The sequence below is a fragment of the Stenella coeruleoalba genome (genome assembly GCF_951394435.1).
Source record: "Stenella coeruleoalba genome assembly, chromosome: 4".
Classification (NCBI taxonomy): domain Eukaryota; kingdom Metazoa; phylum Chordata; class Mammalia; order Artiodactyla; family Delphinidae; genus Stenella; species Stenella coeruleoalba.
This window is the reverse complement of record NC_137149.1, coordinates 44,565,072-44,584,264: the sequence shown is the minus strand read 5'-3', so window position 1 is coordinate 44,584,264 and position 19,193 is coordinate 44,565,072. Positions and strand designations below refer to the sequence as shown.

Genomic DNA, 19,193 nt, shown 5'->3' with positions numbered 1-19,193 from the left:
CTTCATACATATTGTGTTGCTGTAAGGTTTGTACGGAGAAGCAATACATATATACTTCACTGTATAAACCTTACAGCAACACACTATTTTTATTTAGCCTTTCCTAACCTTTGTGAAATTGTTGTCATGTGTTTTACTTTACATATGTTATAAACTCTACATTGCTTTTCTATTTCCTTAAGTAGTCAATTATCTCTCAGAGAGAATTTTTAAATGAGAAAACTAAAGTCTTTTATATTTTCTAATTCACCATTGCTACCCTCTTCATTCCTTTGGCATATTCAAGCACCCCATCTGGTATCATTTTCTTTTGGCCTGAAGAACTTCCTTTAATGTTTCTTGTAGTGTCAGTCTGCTCACAGAAAATTCTCTCAGTGTTTATATGTCTGAAAATGTCTTTATTTTGCCTTCATTTTTGAAGGTTATTTTGCTGGATATAGAATTCTAGGTTAACAGTTTGTTTTCTTTCAGCACTTTAAAGATGCTGTTCAACTTTTTAAAATTTTTGGTTTGTATTTTCCTCAGATGAAAAGTTGGTAGCCACTCTCATCTGTTCTCCCCTGTGCATAGTGTATCTTTTTGTTTTCTGATTGCTTTTAAGACTTTTTTCTTTATCATATCACAATTTGATTATGATATGTCATGGTGTGATATTCTTTGTGTTTTTCTGTTTGGGGTTCTGTTTGGACGTCTTGGGTCTGTAGGTTATAGTTTTTTTCTGTATTCAAATTTTTAAATTGAAGTGTAGTTTATTTGCAATGTTTTGCTGTGGGTTATAGTTTTTATACAGTATGGAAATTTTAAGATCATTATCTCTTCTGCCTTCCCCTTCTGAGTGACATTTCAGGCTTTGTACTGGTTTACTCTTTCAGCTACACCAGGAACTTTACTATAAATACATACCGAAGAGTGATTTTTCTTCTTGAAAAAAGTTAACGTGTTTTCCTTTAAAATGCCAACTGAAATCTCTGCTTGGTGATTTCCTATGGCTGCTTATTTGTTGTTCCCGTCACAGTGGTTCCCTTATGTGTCTTTTCTTAAACTGCCAGTAATTGTGGACAATCTAGACAAGAAAGCAGGAAAAGGGTGGGAGTCCTGCTTTTGCCTCTTACCAGCCATTGGATTTGCTTCATGTGAAATGGATGCAATAAAGCCTTTTTCCATAAGTATTATGAGAGTTAAATGAGAACAGAGCTTATGAAAGTACTCTGTGAATCCTGTAAATTCATAGCCCATGGAGCCTTCTTCCAGGGGTGGGATGCAGCAATTTATATATCTGAAAGCACTCATCTCCTTCTTTTTCCTCATGTTCTTGTCTTTGTAGTTGTTTTTTCTCTTTCCACGAGTTAGGAGGAGAATGTTAATGCTTCCTGTTGAAATCCTCAAGGTCACTTGAGGAAATTTGTGGGGAAATTTTTTCCCTTTAGGTCCATTTGTCAAGGCAACAGCTGAAGCTGTGATTGATTACATATACCCTAGGACGTTAGGCTGTGCAAGATTAGAAATAGCCACTGCTTTATGCTAAGCACCTTTCTCGCAGGGGGTTTCCACTGTGCTGTTACAGTGAACATGCCTTGGCAGAGTTAGCGAGTGTCTGCACCAGTAAGCATGTTAAACAAAACTTCTGTTCAATAAAAGATTCTGTGAATGAGGGACTAAATAATGAAGTAAAAAAAAAATCAGAATCTTTGCTGAGGGGACGGCCTTATTTCTGATGGTTGCTTAAGTTATCTCAACTTGTTTTAAACAAAAAGTTTATCTATCATCTTCAGAAAATGAACTCTCCAAAGCAACAAGCCCTGCAAAAGGAGATGGTGGATTTACTGAAGACACTATACGTTGGCCTAAGTGTCCACATCATGCGACCCTTACAATCTAATCACAGCCCTCTTTTAAATGACTGACCCCAGGGACAATGCGAAGCGCCACCCCAGGGCCACTGGCCTGGCCTGGGGCTGGCCCCATAGAAAGTGTAAAGGTGTCATCCAGATGATCAGTAGCAGCATCTTTTTAGATGATCAGGTTAGAAATCCAGGAGTCAGAAATCCAGAAATCCATAATTTCTCTGTCATCCCTCACATTCGATCAGCCATAAAGTCCATTCATTCTGCAGTTGACCCTTGAACAACGTGGGAGTTAATCCAAGTATAACTTATAGTAGGCCCTTCGTATCTGCAGTTCCTCCACATCCACAGGTTCAACCAACCACAGACTGTGTAATACTGTAGTACTTACTGCTGAAAAATGTCCACGTATAACTGGACCCATGCAGGCAGGGAAGAAGCACAGCCAAGGGGTCATCCTTTGCAGAGTTTGGATCTTGACTCTTCTGCTTACGGGCTGCATGGCCTTGGGCAAGTTATTTAACCTCTTCAAGCTTCATTTCTTCATCTGTATAATGAGCTTTAACAGTACTACCTAGCTCATAGTGTTTTCATAAGGATCAACGAGATGATCTGTGAAAAGCGCCCAGAAAATGGTACACACTCAGTAAATGTCAACTGCTAATATGTCATCTACTTCCAGTTAGACCATAAAGGTCTGTAATCAATTATCACCATCCAGCATGGTATCTACTGCATTATAGCTGTTGACTTTGCTGCCTATCTCTTTCACGCAAATGTGAGCTCCTGGTGAGTAAGCATATTGTCTGTTTTTATCCCCAGCTTCAAGAACAGTGCCAAGCACATGGTAGGTCTCAATAAATATTTGTTGAACAAATAAATGACTTAATATCTACCTAAAATTCAGCTACGAGGAACAGAATATTTCATCCACTTCTCTAGACACTTGAAAAATTTCCCCAGATATTAAGCTAGATCAGAAAGCGTAAGCATCTGTAAGAATAGTACTATTTAGCATTTATCGATCCCTTACTATGTACCTAGAACTGTGCTAAGCATGTAAGTAATGCATTGAATCACAGAGAGGTTAGGAAATCTGCCCAAGATCACACAGCTAAAATGCAGCTGCACCACTCACATGGGCTCCAGAATGTTCTTTTGTCTGGATCTGCTTTGTGCTGAGACTGTGAGGCTGTGGGGAGGGACCATGGAGGAAGCAGCCCTATGAATCCCATCATTTTGGCTAAAGTAAGGATGCTGTTGAGAAGGCCAAAGAAGAAATTTCATTCTGCTTTTGATATTTCCCTGCAACTGAGGGTGTAGTTGGCTTTTTGATTTATAGAACCATGAGAACTTTGTCAGTAATGAGCATTCTGTTTTCTTATTTGAAACTACAAAACTTAAAGCCAGGGGTTTACTCTGCCCCCACCCCCCCAACCCCCAGTATATATTCGACTTCGTGGTGTGAATTTAGCACCTGTTTTCTTTGGACTTTCTCATGTATTTCTAATTTATGTTTTCTTTTCTTTTCTTTCTTTTTTTTTTTTTTTTTGCGGTACGCGGGCCTCTCACTGTTGTGGCCTCTCCCGTTGCGGAGCACAGGCTCCGGATGCGCAGGCTCAGTGGCCATGGCTCACGGGCCCAGCTGCTCCGCGGCATGTGGGATCTTCCTGGACCGGGGCACGAGCCCGTGTCCCCTGCATCGGCAGGCGGACTCAACCACTGCGCCACCAGGGAAGCCCTAATTTATGTTTTCTTATAGTAGTTTATGACTCTTGTGAGTTTCTTTGAACCCCTTTGGGAATAAGGCAGGGTGTGTCCTGTCCATGTTTTCGTGGCTTGTGTGGTTAACTCTTCCATTCATCATTTAGGAAGTAGAAGCACAGTTGGAGGAAGTGAAGAAGAAATCAGAAAATGAAATAAAGCATCTGCAAGAAGAGAAAGAGGCCCTAAGTGTGAAGCTCCAGAATTCACTGCTTGAGGTAAGTCCCGAATAAAAGCTGTTCTTGGAATGATAGTTCTGGGCTCCAGGAATTTTTGATGAACTGAGATGCTAGGAATCTTGGGAAGCTTCCCTGACCTCCTTACATTTAGCATCCTTGGAAGGAAGAACAAGACTTCATCCTGACAGGAAGGCTGTCTCAGGGGCATGAATTCAGCTGCAGATAACAGAGAGCCTGATTTATAGAGGCTTAACAAAGAGGCACTTAATGTCACACATAAAAGAGGGAGGCAGGAGGCTGCTGGTGTTGATTCTGTGGCTAAATGATATCAGGCCTGGAAAATCTGCAAACATCTTGGTCCTGCCCTCTCCCCACCCCCGGCTGTGTTATCAGTGTCCTGGGCATTAGATACTTCTGCCTTCCTGGGCTCTTTTCTTTATCAAAAAGAATTTAAAATTATAATTTGTAACTGCACTGTCATAAAGGTGAATATGGCCAGGCTGCAGTTTTTTCTTCTGATTCTGAAAGAAATGAAAATATGTTCATGGCCCCTAAATGCATCATAGGTTCCTAGCACTGCACGTAGGAGAAGTTGGCTCAGATTCCCCTTGGCTGTGAGAACGACTGTCACTGTACCAGTTGTCATGCCCCAAGTTAAAGCAGGAAAGAAGGAGGGGCAGGGATGACCAGGCCTGCACACTTCATCAGGAAAACAAAAGCATACGCAGAAACCCCCAGCTGACTCCTACTCCCATTGGTAATATCTGTGCCACGTGGCCAGCCTGGGAAAGCAAGGATTTAGCCGTCAGGCCTCCCTGGTGGAGGCAGGCAAGGAGAGCAGGGTAAGGAATGGATGTAAACCAGCTGAACAGTGGAGTTTTCTTCTTGGGCCCACTCGTCCAAACCACCCAGGGACCAAGTTCAAAGTTTAAAGGCGCTGTGGACAGTGTTACTATGGAGAAGAACTTGCCGCTGACGGACTCCTATTCATCCTTCAGTGCCCTTAACACTGTGCTGGAATTCCCTGGGCAGAGTTTATTGCTGTAAGTTCTCTGCGGTAGTACCTACCTCATACTAATTGTTAGGAGAATTAAAAGAGTTAATACTGTAAAATGCTTAGGTCTGTGCCTGGCACAGAGCAAACACACCATTAATGATGCTCTTATATATTGTACATGTGTCTACTGAATGTTGTTGTGATTGTAAACATGCATCTGTCTGCTCCATAAGATGACAGCTCCTTGAAGGCAGGGACGATATTTTGTGATCTTACCATCTTGCTCTCAGTCTGTCCCATCTCCCCACTTTACACCTGAGGAGCTGCCTGAGGAGCATTAGTTTTAGCCACATCTGAGGTTCCTTTATGGTTATTGACCTTGTTCTTCTCAAAGTCTAGAGCAGGGAAACCAGACCGTTTAATTGACACTCTACAATTAGTTGGTTAATAATAATCATAATTAAGGCTTTATAATTTAATAGCAGCTTTTAGCCACTCTTCTCTCATATTATCTGTATAATTCTTAAATATTGTTCCTTTTCTTTACCAACTAACTTTGTAAAAACGAAATAGGGTGGCCTTCCAGGAATGGTATGAAAACTAATGGAAACCATGCTACAGCCCTGGTATAGTTATGTGGATGTGAATAATTTAAAGAGAAGTGTGGAATATTGTGAACCTGCCAGGCTCATCTTCTTCTGGAGAGACGAAGCAACTAGCTAATTAGAAATGGCCTCTCTAGAAGCATGTCTGGGATTTGTCTAGTGGGGCACAGTCCCCAGAACTGATTGACCCAAGGGAATGGGTCCCAGATTAATGACCACAGCCGGGTGATAGGACTTTGTTTCATTGCTGAATGTTTCTATTCTTCTGTTTTAGGTTTTAAGGCTGGAAGAATTTATCCAGCAGAATAATGTACGTCCCCCGAGAGGCAATGAACGGCCCCAAGAATTGGACTGCCAGCAAGGCAACATTTTAGAGACCCAGGTAACCTCTAGCTTTTTCTGCTTTAATTAAGGATATTTTTCTTCTTCTTTTCAGCACTTTGGTGTCCCCAGTGACACATGCTGGCATTAATGGGCTCTTTTATTGCCCCCCTTAGAGCTGCCAAAATACCTGAAATAAAAAATCATTATAAAATCAATTTGCAAAAACCACGACGAAAATAGAGTTCTGAGTAATTATCCACATGGTTTGAAAAAGAACAGGGCTTGTCAGATGACTCTTCTCTCCCTCTCTGGTTGCAGCCTGGCTGGCAGATCAAGGGGCACTGGACTAGAGTGGGGTCTTTGGTTCTGCCCAGCAAGAAGCATAACAGTAATCATAACTCTCCCTCGAGTGCATGTTGAGAAGCTTGGGTTGTTTGACCATGAAACTCGGCTCTCATCCGACCCTCCTGGGTCTAGACCGTGATCCCTCCATGAGCTTAGTTCTAGAGAGAAGTACAGACCCCTCCTACATAGAGTTGCAGGAGGAACCTTGATGAGTATCAATTTCACTTGATTCAACTCAACATGCACGTTATTCTTTCATTCTGCAGTCATCTGTGAAATACATAACAAGTGCCAGCCTCTGAGCTACATGCTACACGGGAGAAAAATATATAAACAAATAGCTTTAACGCAATGTGGACATTTAGTAATAGAATTAAACATCTGGTGCTGTGTTTTCTATTAGGCAACTGTTATGTACTTTACAGGTATAGTTTAAGTTAATTTATTTATTTATTTTATACAGCAGGTTCTTATTAGTTTTTTATTTTATACATATTGGTGTATATATGTTGTCAATCCCAATCTCCTGATTCATCCCACCACCATCACCCCCGCCCCACCGCTTTCCCTCATTGGTGTCCATACATTTGTTCTCTACATCTGTGTCTCTATTTCTGCCCTGCAAACCAGTTCACCTATACCATTTTTCTAGGTTCCACATATATGCGTTAATATACAATATTTGTTTTTCTCTTTCTGACTTACTTCACTCTGTATGACAGTCTCTAGGTCCATCCACGTCTCTACAAATGACCCAGTTTTGTTCCTTTTTATGGCTAATGTTTCCACTGTATATATGTACTAACAACTTCTTTATCCATTCCTCTGTTGATGGGCATTTAGGTTGCTTCCATGACCTGGCTATCATAAATAGAGCTGCAATGAACATTGGGGTGCATGTGTCTTTTTGAATTACGGTTTTCTCTGGGTATATGCCCAGTAGTGGGATTGCTGTGTCATATGGTAATTCTATTTTTAGTTTTTTAAGGAACCTCCATACTGTTCTCCATAGTGTCTGTATCAATTTACATTCCCACCAACAGTGCAAGAGGGTTCCCTTTTCTCCACACCCTCTCCAGCATCTGTTGTTTGCAGATTTTCTGATGATGCCCATTCTAACTGGTGTGAGGTGATACCTCATGGTAGTTTTGATTTACATTTCTCTAATAATTAGTGATGATGAGCAGCTTTTCATGTGCCTCTTGGCCATCTGTATGTCTTCTTTGGAGAAATGTCTATTTAGGTCTTCTGCCCATTTTTGGATTGGGTTGTTTGTTTTTTTAATATTGAGCTGCATGAGCTGTTTATATATTTTGGAGATTAATCCTTTGTCCATTGATTTGTTTGCAAATATTTTCTCCCATTCTGAGGGTTATCTTTTCATCTTGCTTATAATTTCCTTTGCTGTGCAAAAGCTTTTAAGTTTCATTAGGTCCCATTTGTTTATTTTTGTTTTTATTTCCATTACTGTGGGAGGTGGGTCAAAAAGATCTTGCTGTGATTTATGTCACAGAGTGTTCTTCCTATGTTTTTCTGTAAGAGTTTTATAGTGTCTGGTCTTACATTTAGGTCTTTGATCTATTTTGAGTTTATTTTTGTGTATGGTGTTAGGGAGTGTTCTAATTTCATTCTTCTACATGTAGCTGTCCAGTTTTCCCAGCACCATTTATTGAAGAGACTTTCTTTTCTCCATTGAATATCCTTGCTTCCTTTGTCATAGATTAGTTGACCATAGGTGCGTGGGTTTATCTCTGGGCTTTCTATCTTGTTTCATTGATCTATATTTCTGTTTTCATGCCAGTACCATATTGTCTGGTTTACTGTAGCTTTGTAGTATACTCTGAAGTCAGGGAGTCTGATTCCTCCAGCTCCGTTTTTTTCCCCTCAAGATTGCATTGGCTATTCAGGGTCTTTTGTGTCTCCATACAAATTTTAAGATTTTTTGTTCTGCTTCTGTAAAAACTACCATTGGTAATTTGATAGTGATTGCATTGAATCTTTAGATTGCTTTGGGTAGTATAGTCATTTTCACAATATTGATTCTTCCAGTCCAAGAACATGGTATATCTCTCCATCTGTTTGTGTCATCTTTGGTTTCTTTCATCAGTGTCTTATACTTTTCTGAGTACAGGTTTTTTACCTCCTTAGGTAGGTTTATTCCTAAGTATTTTATTCTTTTTATTGCAGTGGTGAATGGGATTGTTTCCTTAATTTCTCTTTCTGATCTTTCATTGTTAGTGTATAGGAATGCAAGAGATTTCTGTACATTAATTTTGTATCCTGAAACTTTACCAAATTCATTGATAAGCTCTCGTAGTTTTCTGGTGGCATCTTTAGGATTATCTTTATATAATATCATGTCATCTGCAAACAGTGACAGTTTTACTTCTTCTTTTCCAATTTGGATTCCTTTTATTTCTTTTTCTTCTGTGATTGCTGTGGCTAGGACTTCCAAAACTATGTTGAATAATAGTGGCGAGAGTGGACCTCCTTGTTTTGTTCCTGATCTTAGAGGAAATGCTTTCAGTTTTTCACCATTGAGAATGATGTTTGCTATGGGTTTGCTGTATATGGCCTTTATTATGTTGAGGTAGGTTCCCTCTGTGTCCACTTTCTGGAGAGTTTTTATGATAAATGGGTGTTGAATTTGGTCAAAGGCTTTTTCTGCAGCTATTGAGATGATCATATGGTTTTTATTCTTCTATTTGTTAATATGGTGTATCACATTGATTGATTTGATTGATTGATTTGCGTATATTGAAGAATCCTTGCATCCCTGGGATAAATCGCACTTGATCATGGTGTATGATCCTTTTAATGTGTTAGGCTGTCTTCATTTCTTTTCATCCTTTTTTCTTTATTCTGTTCTGTGGCAGTGAATTCCACCATTCTGTCTTCCAGATCACCTATCCGTTCTTCTGCCTCAGTTATTCTGCTATTGATTCCTTCTAGTGTATTTTTCATTGCATTTATTGTATTGTTCATCTCTGTTTATTTAATTCTTCTAGGTGTTTGTTCTTTAATTTTTCTAGGTCTTTGTTAAACATTTCTTGTATCTTCTCGATCTTTGCCTCCATTCTTTTTCCAAGGTCCTGGACCATCTTCACTATCATTATTCTGAATTCTTTTTCTGGAAGGTTGCCTATCTCCACTTCATTTAATTGTTTTTCTGGGGTTTTATCTTGTTCCTTCATCTGGTACATAGTCCTCTGCCTTTTCATTTTATCTATCTTTCTGTGAACATGGTTTTCGTTCCGCAGGCTGCTGGATTGTAGTTCTTCTTGCTTCTGCTGTCTGCCCTCTGGTGGATGAGGTTATCTAAGAGGCTTGTGCAAGTTTCCTGCTGGGAGGGACTGGTGGTGGGTAGAACTGGGTGTTGCTCTGGTGGGTAGAGCTCAGTAAAACTTTAATCCGCTTGTCTGTTGACAAGTGGAGCTGAGTTCCCTCCCTGTTGGTTGTTTGGCGTGAGGGGACCCAGCACTGGAGCCTACCCAGGCTCTTTGGTGGGGCCAATGGTGGACTCTGGGAGGGCTCATGCCAATCAGTACTTCCCAGAACTTCTGCTGCCAGTGTCCTTGTCCCTGCGGTGAGCCACAGCCACCTCCCGCCTCTGCAGGAGACTCTCCAACACTAGCAGGTAGGTTTGGTTCAGTCTTCTATGGGGTCACTGCTCCTTCCCCCTGGGTCCTGATGCACACACTACTTTGTGTGTACCCTCCAAGAGTGGAGTCTCTCTTTCCCCCAGTCCTGTCCAAGTCCTGAAATCAAATCCTATTAGCCTTCAAAGTCTGATTCTCGGGGAATTCCTCCTCCCATTGCCAGACCCCCAGGTTGGGGAGCCTGACGTGGGGCTTAGAACCTTCACTCCAGTGGGCGGACTTCTGTGGTATAATTGTTCTCCAGTTTGTGAGTCACCCACCCAGCGGTTATGGGATTTGATTTTATTGTGATGGCGCCCTTCCTACTGTCTCATTGCAGCTTCTCCTTTGTCTTTGGATGTGGAGTATCTTTTTTGGTGAGTTCCAGTATCTTACTGTTGATGATTGTTCAGCAGTTAGTTGTGATTCCGGTGCTCTTGCAAGAGGGAGAGAGCACACGTCCTTCTGCTCCGCCATCTTGAACCAATCTCCTAGTCTGTTCTTTTAAACTGAGTTTTCTTTTCAAAAAGATAACCTACCTACAAAGCACAGAATTCATAAGGTGCATAAAGGTATACAGTGAAAAGCGTGCCCCCTCCCCCAGTTCCCTGTCTTATCTTGTGTTACCCCTTCTTGTATCTCCTTTCATATGGTGCATATGCAGGCATCATTATGAATATATTATTTTCTTCTGAAAATGTTAGAATTCTCTCCTTCACTCTGCCTTTTTCTAAACTTAAATTTTTATAGCTTGGTGATTGTAACACAGCAGTACACTTCCATATCAACTTCATTTTTTTTTTAAAAAGAGCAACTGTCTAGTGTTCCCTTGAACAGAAAAACTGTAATACATGTACCTTTTCCCTTATGATGAATTTTTTGGTTTGTTTCTAATTTTTCACTATAGATAATACTTAAATGGATAACACTGTAGAGGGATACAGTGTAGCATAGTGGTTAAGCGAGCGGTCCCCTGAACCTGACGCCTGGTTTCTTACTGGCTAAAGAATCTTGGACAATTGATTTAAAGTCTCTTTGCTTGAGCTTCTTCGCCTGTAAAATGGGTCTGATGATAGTACCTACCTCCCAGGGTTTTTGTGAGGACTAAAGGAATTAATATATAAGCAGTGATGAAAACAGCACCCAGCACGTGTAAATGCTCAGTAGGTGCTAACTCTTACCATCGTAGCATTTGCTGGGTCCAGCGGTATGAGTGGCTTTAACTTTGATAGATTTGCTGCATTGCCTTCCATCAAGGTTGTCAGTGTACCCCCACGGCAGCACGTGCAAGTGCCTGTTTCCCCACAACCTTGCCAACACAGCAGGTTACACAACTTTCTGAACTTGATCAATCAGAGAACATTTATAATTTAATTCAGATATTTTTGGCAAGCCAACTCTATACCAGCCAAGCGAGTCAAACCTTTGCTGAGGCCCTGGAGGTGCAAAGTCCAGGCTCATGCAGAAGGTGTGTGAGCAGCACACTGCAGTGTGGTGAACCCTGTACCCACGTGGGACGCGACAAAGGTTGTTCTTTGCTGTTCTGCCAAAGCATTTCAGTGAGTCAAGAGAGATATAAATAATAAGGCCAACTGAGAGCAGACTTTTCACTCCACCCCCAGAATATGAAGAGGGAGGGTTGCCAACCCTGGGTATGGCTCTGTCCCCATCATAGACAGCTGAGACTCCACTGAGCCGTTTGTCCTGGTCTCTGATGTCTAGTCTCCTTGATTCTCTTAGGTTCACAGTGTTCTTCATTGGTTTTCAGAAAGCCATGTCAGTCTTGGTAATTCTAAAGGAAACTTTTTTCTGGAAGTTTCTGGTGCCTGGATCACAGTGAACCGTGGGCAGAGAAGGGGCAAAGTTTTCATAGATCCCTGCCTGCACCGTCTCCAGAAGAAAAAGGAGAGTCATTTGTGGTCATTATTAGTCAAGTCATTTCGCCTCAACAAGTATTTATGAGTGCTATCACTGTGCAAGGCACAGGGCTGGATGCCAGGGTGAGTGAGGCCCAGTCCTGGTCCTTGGAGAGCTCCATTTCAAATGCAGGAAGTAAATATTATGTAATTATCTCTCTGAGATCAGTTTCCTCACTACTCCTAGTGGCAAACATAGATCAAGTACCAATAATGTAGTGCAGTACACAGTCCCACAACAACCCTATGAGGCAAGTGTTTTTATTTATTTTATTTTTTTTTAATTTGGCCCGTGCCGGGTCTTAGTTGTGGCACGTGGGATCTTTGCACGCGGGAGCTTCGTTGCGGCATGCGAACCCTTAGTTGCAGCATGTGGGATCTAGTTCCCTGATCAGGGATCAAACCCGGGCCCCCTGCACTGGGAGTGCAGAGTCTTAGCCACTGGTCCACCAGGGAAGTCCCAAGGCAAGTGTTATTATTATCCTTGCTTTACAGATAGGGAGACTGAGGCCCAAAGAGCAGCACCAGGGCCCAAACCACGATTCCATACCGCTTCTCATTAGTAACGTGGCAGTGATAGTCCCTGCCCTCCACCCCTCCAGAGACTTGTAATGAACAGAAGAAAGCACATGAAGGCACTTTTCAAAACTGTTATAGAGTCTGTAAATGTAAGGTGACTTTGTAGTATCTATTACAGTCCCCTGTAATCATTTCAGCAAAACCCCATTGCATTAGGTGTTCTATTTTAAGATGTACGTAATGCTACCTTTGAAAGATTGTCAAATGAACTTGAGAATGACTTTCAATATTTCCTTCCAGGAGATTTCCTGGGCATGGGTATTCCTTTAAAATAGAAACAATCTAGGTGAGGTTCATTGCCTAGAAGATGAAAGATGAAGACCTAATGTGAACGTGGGTTTAAAATAACCAGCCATTTGCTTGGGGGGAGTTGGGAGGAGGCTTTTGCAGTGGATGGTTGGAGGAGAAGCAGAGTTATTTATTTTTCTGTGCACACTTTAACAATGGAGAGAGCCCTGGGCAGAACCTGAGAAATGCCTGATGGGGAACCCAAGAGTGTGAATTAGGGGCAATTAACTCAGAATCCACCGAGAGTGGCTCAGGGTTGGTCCTGGGAGGAACTCACTGGGATCGCAAGCAGACAAACAGAAAAGGGAGGTTGGAGAGTCCGCTCCATTTGGAATTCAGAGAAATGAGTATTGGCGGGCTTGAAAGTGCTCTTTCAGCCAACTGTTCATTTCCATGGTCAAGTCCGTTTGAGGAATATTCAGATGGCATCCCAGCTCCTTTTGAATGATGCACTTTGACCCAAAACACCAAGTACAGAAGGAGGGTGGGTGAAGGAAGGGAATGTTTTTGCCATTTATATGGTCTGTTGGTCCCCTCTGCTGAACCATTAGTTTGTTGAAATCAAGAACTGTATCTCATTAATCTTTATCCTTCCAGCACTTAACATACCTGAACGAGGCAGATGTTTACACTTCCTTGTACATTAACTGATCCATGACATGACAACTGAATGAATGGGACTGAGGGTGCCATTCTGAGTTAGATTAGGAACACCTTCAAAAATTAACCTTGGCCAGAGGATGATTTAGAAGAACACTGGGGTCCTTCAGTTACTTGCTGGGAGGGGGAGGATTCATCTCCCTTTTGGGAGGAAGGATGCTCTTGTCTCTGGTGTCATGGGGGCTGGAAACAACTGAACAGAAACAGAAAAGATTACCGAGTTTACCTCCCTGTTGATTTGGGAAACAGCCTTCATCTCTCAGGTTGATTTTGAGTATCTCTTTTTAGATACTTCTCAGCAGCACTTTTGTACCACCCAGTTTGAACTCACCCAGTTAGGCCCTGACACTGGCAGCTGGCCATCATGCTAACGGCATAGCCAAGTGCCAGTGCAGTCACGTGGAATGACACGAATGGTAGTGGGACGACCCAGGAGTCCAGTCCTGTGCTGTTCTCCAGTGGCTGTGTGACCTGAGACAAGTCGCTAGACTTCTCTGATTTTAGATCCTGCTCTCTAACACAAGGATGGGGGTGTCTTTCCTGCCCACCTCACTGAGTTGCAGGCATCCATGAGTTAATGTATGGAAATGGATGAATGCTATGTAGTGGGGGGCTGGTGTAGCCATCCGAGTGCATCATCAGCCTTTTTAAGCATTTTCCATCCTCTCCTGTTTCTGGACTTCTGCCCAGGATATATCAGTGGTCGATAAGGTAGCCCAGAAATTATATCCTGCACATTCTCTTTCATGGTCTTCACAGTGGCTCAGAGTACATTTGAACTTCTTTTTCATCTCCATAATAACTGTCGTGAGATATTTGCCAATTATTCATGTTGCTTTAAGTTCCTTCTCCCTCTTTCCTTGATCAGTCTTACTACACGTTTGATGTGTCTTTTCAAAAAGCCAGCTTTCAGATATGCTGGTCAGATCTGTCTTTTTCTACGTCATTAATTTTGTCTTTCACACCTCTTTCCTTCTACTTACTTCAGGTTTATGTTATCCTTTATCTAACTTCTTAAATGTTCTCTAATAAATACATTTAAGGCTATGAATTTCCCTCTAAGTACATATCTTTAGCTGTATCCCAGAGTTTTGAAGTTTGTCTCATTTTTAAACCTACTTTCTTATTGTTTTCTAATTTTATTGCATTGTCATTAGATAATATGGTCTGTAGAATGTCAACACTCTGAACTATGTTGAGATTTGCTTTGTAGCCTGCTGTGGGGTCAGTTTTTTTTAATGTTTCCTATGTGAGAGCAAAGAAGTAGTCTCAGTTTGGTTGTTAAAGTTTATATATTTAAATTCTAGTTCTGTGATATATTCACTGTATGACCTAGGGCAAGGTACATGTCCTCTCCGGCTTCAGTTTCATCACCTTTAAAATGGAATGATTCACACCTCAGAGAGTTGAGGGCCTGGTGCACACTAAGCATCATATACACATCAGCAGTGATTACTATTCTTTTTTAGCTATTAGGCTTAGCTTCTTAATCTTGTTCAAATCTTGCATATCCTAGCTCATTTTGTGTACCTGATGTATGAGTCTCTGAGAGGCATGCATTAAAATCTCCCACTATAAATTTGCTTATTTCTCCCTGCATTTCTGTACATTTTGCCTTATGTTTTCAGTCTCTGTTGTTAGGTGTCTACAATTTCATTATTAGAGCTTTTTAGTGAATGATTCCTTTTACCAGGGTAGAGATGTTCATGTTGAATTGAGCCAATTCTTTTTTTTTTTTTTTTTTTTTTTGCTGTACGTGGGCCTCTTACTGTTGTGGCCTTTCCCGTTGTGGAGCACAGGCTCCGGACGCACAGGTTCAGCGGCCATGGCTCACGGGCCCAGCTGCTCCGCGGCATGTGGGGTCTTCCCGGACCGGGGCACGAACCCGCATCCCCTGCATTGGCAGGCGGACCCTCAACCACTGCGCCACCAGGGAAGCCCAAGCCAATTCCTATTTGTTGTGATTACTGGTACCATTTAGATTGTTTTGGCCACATATTTTGTGCTTTCTTTTTACTAAAATTTCCTTGTAACCTTCCATTTTCCTTTTGAAACCTGGACCTAATTAACTTTGGTCATCATATATGTATTTATAGTGTAGTATTATGCTATTCTGATTTTTTTTTGTTCCATATTTACTGTGCAATTTTCCCCACATTATACAGAACATGTGTTTATAACAGTTGTCTCACAAAGCTCTTTTGCTTAGATTATGATCTTTGCTTCTGGGCTTTATAAGAATTGGAGAGCTCCAAGATAATTCAATGCCCAAAATACCTGAAAGTACAAGGCAAAGGTGGTCCTTTTAGCCTCAGGTCCACGTGGAGGTTGTAAGCTGGTCAGTGACATCATTTTTGAAAGTGCACAACAATGAACCAAACTCACTGGGTCCTAGAGCATGTCAACCAGTTAGACTTCAGTGTCCAGTTACAAATACTGAAGACAGAGGATTCAGGCAATGGAAAATGGCCATGCTGAACGTTCTTAGTTACTGGCTGTAGGACTTATAAGAATTTGAAAACTATATCTGGGATTACTTTTACCCTCATTTATCTTCCAGGATGGGAGAGAGAGAACACTTCTATAACTAATACAAAGCAGAAAAACTTTTGTCTGTTTCATTTATTGCTGTGTCCTGGAACAGTGCCTGGAACGTAGTAAATGACCACTAAATATTGTGAACAAATTATGGTACCAAAATAATTGTTATGGGAACTTTGAGAAGAAAGAGGGTAATTGCAACAAAAGAGATTGTGAAGGCTTCATGGAGTAAGTGACAGTTGAGTAGAGCTTTGAAGGATAAATGGGATCTGGAGATTAAAGAGTGTGCATCAGTTAGGGTTTGACCAGAGGAACAAATTACTAGAAATGATACAGAATATGGAATTCCTTTTGGGAAATAACCTGACATAATTGTGGGAGCCAGGTAAATACTTTATGTTCAACTGTTGCTCCGGAATCTGGTGTGGGGCTTAAAGTGGGCCTAAAGCAGGGCAGGCAGCCAGAAGGAAAGAAGGACAGATGTAGAATGGGGAAGACCAAGGGCGAATGCAACCCTGAAACTGAGCTGGAACAGTGTCAGTTTCTGAGGCTGACGAAGCTCCAGCTTTGGTGATACGTGTGACCTGTGGGAGAGTCTGGCATCCTTCATCGTAGAGCCAAACATGCCCTTGGGCCAGGACACGGAGAAGCCTAGGGATGGTCCAGCAGGAGGCAGAAGAGCTGAGAGCTCCCAAACTGCCCGGTCCACCAAGCTGAGCCAGCAGATTGGTGACGGTGCGCGTGAGCTCCAGCCACCCCTGGCGCCCTGCATCAGGCATCCAGAGGCTTAGAAAGATAAAGCCTGCTGCTTTGTGCTCATCTTCCAGACCTTGCACAAAGTCAGCTGGCCCAGAATATGCAGGGAAGGGAATCCTGGGAAATGTAGCTCTGACTTAACTACGTTGGCTCAGAACACATCACCCGCAAAGGGAAGACAAGGGCTTAGGTAGAATGGCTGTGGAGGCAGAATGGCCCCTTAGCCTCTAACAAGCTGTGCTGCTGGGCACTCTGGACAGATCCTCCGAGCAGGGGTGGACAGTCACTTCCCAAATGCCCCGCCACCCTGATTCTTCGGAGGAGTCCAACATGGGATCAAGATTTTTTCCTACTTAGAGACACCACAAAGTTCTCAGAACTTAAGAATTATGATGGCACTAAGGGCTCCTGAGCAGAGCTGGAAGACACCCAAAGTTTGGGCCATAGCCATCCCTACACCCACACCTTCCAGCCGCGTCCCCTGCAGATTTCTCACGAGAAGTGCAGTTAGTCCCAGCTGTTGCCCCCAGGGGACGTGATGGGAGCGTGGGGTGAGTGTGGGAGAAAACGGTCCTCCTGCTGTCCTAGAGTGGCCCATGAGTTATTTGGGTTTATTTATGTCATGTTTACTGAGCATAACCACGTGCCACACACTGTCCTCGGAACCAGGAAAACAATGGTGAAACAGAGCAGAGTCCCTGCCCTCATGGGGCTTACCTTCCAGTGAGGGAACCAGAATAAAAAAGTAGACAATTAACGTCACCAGAAAACAAACAGTGAGGTCGTACAGCAAGGTGGGAAAAAGAAAGTGAGAGGGGGTGTTATTTTAGAGAAGGGTAGTCAGAGAATAATCCTGGGGAATGTTATTTTGAGTACTTACTGTGTAGCTAATACTGTTCCAAGGATGTTACATTCGTTTACATTTACATGCATTTAATCCTCACGACAACCTAAGTAATTTTCCCAAAGTTGCATCATCAATAAGAAGAACTGGGATTTAAACATAGGCAGTCTGCTGCCAGAGCCCAAGCTTTAACAAGGGAAAGATTCTTGGTGGTGGTGACTGAAGTGAGGAAGCACATAAATATCACAGGGTAGAGCATTGCAGGCAGCGGAAACAACCAGTGCAAAGGCCCTGTAGCAGGTACGTGCTTGTCGTTTGGAGGAAGTGAGACCAAGTGTTCAGTTCTGGATGTGTGACAGTTTTGAGAAGCTTATTAAGCACCCAAGAGATATCTGGAGGGCAGTTGGATATACAAGTCCAGACTTTAGGGGGAAACTTGGAAATAGAGATAAATTTGTTTGTCATCAGTATCCATGGAATTAGATGAGACACTAGGGAGTGAGAGAGAAAAGAGAAGTCCAAGGACTGAGGTCTAGGGCAGGGGAGGAGGAGGTTTTAGCAGAGGAGTCCAAAAAGGAGCAGCTGCAAGAGAGGCGGAAACCCAGGAGAGGGGGCTGCATGGAGGAGGGAGTGATCAGATATTTCCAGTTCTGCAGAGAGGTCCCGTTAGCTGAGGCCCGAGGAGTGACCATTGGATTTGGCAACGTGGAGGTCATCATTGGCCTTGACACTGGTGGCCTTTCATAGACATTAGAGTACACGGAAGGCAACCAAAGCAGTTTCATTCTGTGTCAAGTGGGGAGGGGAGCCCAAGGCCCCATCTTCCAGCCTCAGCTTTGTCCCTCTCACCCCCGAGGGCATCTCCCAGGGTTGGAGCACAGTTTGAAAACCACAGATGTCACCAACCCCTTTGTTTTACAGCTGATGAAGCTCAGGTCCAGAAAAAACAGACAAGACTGGCTCAAGGCCAGGCACATAGTTAGCAGGAAGCCCAGGCTGCAATTTATTATTATTTAATGAGATTTCTCAACAAAGAAATCTGTCCTAGCCTGTCTTACCCTGTTTTCCATGGACAGTGGTTACTGTAACAAGTAGAAGAATCAAAATAAGAAAGTCTTCACCTTTCTATCTCTGCAGAAAGGGGAAATGATAACAGACAAATTCAACCTCATAGAAAATTCCGAAGCCTCATGATTACCTCATGGTTTCCATATTGTCCTCCCACCATACCCCATTTCTCGAAGCTTCTGGTCAAGTTCCATGTTTTCTGATCCTGTGTGATAGGATGTAGCAGACTGCCACCTGTAAAATGCGTATAATAATAATACCAGTTGCTCCCACTTACAGACCAGTGGCTGTTGCTGGCACTGTTCTCAGATCCCCACAGCAGGGTCAGATTCCCCAATGGCATTTCATTTCCACTCCTCCCTGGTGGGAACCGTGGACAAGCTACTTCCTCACTCCGCGGTTTAATTTCGTCAGCTGCTTGACATGCTTGGTAGACTGGAAAAAGGACACAGGGATAAGGGCTGACACTGCTCCTAAGCAAGGCAGGGGGCTCAGCACTGAATCATCACAGGCCTGCGAGCTGGACACTGCCACTGGATTGCAGGGGGCTCTTTCTCCTCCACCCTCTGGTTTGATAAACCACAAGTTGACTCAGAGAACTGTACTTCGTCTCATCTTGCAACTGTTTTTGCCTTAGGATCCATGCTTGAGGCCGAATGAACCCTCTCAGACTCTGCGCAGAGGAGAAGAGTTTCAAGATAAGTTAGCAGCTGAAGAAGGAACCAACAGCGATGAAGAGGAAAGGTACAGGAGGACAGGCAGGCTTCTGAGGGCTCCAGTGAATGAGGACTCAGACTTGGAAGGATTCATTCATTCATTCATTCTGTCCTCACGTGTTTATCACC

The 19,193-nt window shown here is 42.7% G+C and overlaps 1 protein-coding gene across 1 annotated transcript in view; it reads left to right on the top strand.

Moving 5' to 3' along the window:
- FAM184B (family with sequence similarity 184 member B) overlaps nucleotides 1–19,193 on the top strand; it is a gene marked incomplete at its 5' end in the record, with an annotated part of 110,934 nt that overhangs the window by 54,919 nt on the left and 36,822 nt on the right. The window contains 3 exon segments of the mRNA XM_079919742.1: nucleotides 3,716–3,826; nucleotides 5,664–5,771; nucleotides 18,986–19,092. Coding sequence (XP_079775868.1) covers nucleotides 3,716–3,826; nucleotides 5,664–5,771; nucleotides 18,986–19,092 — 326 coding nt within the window.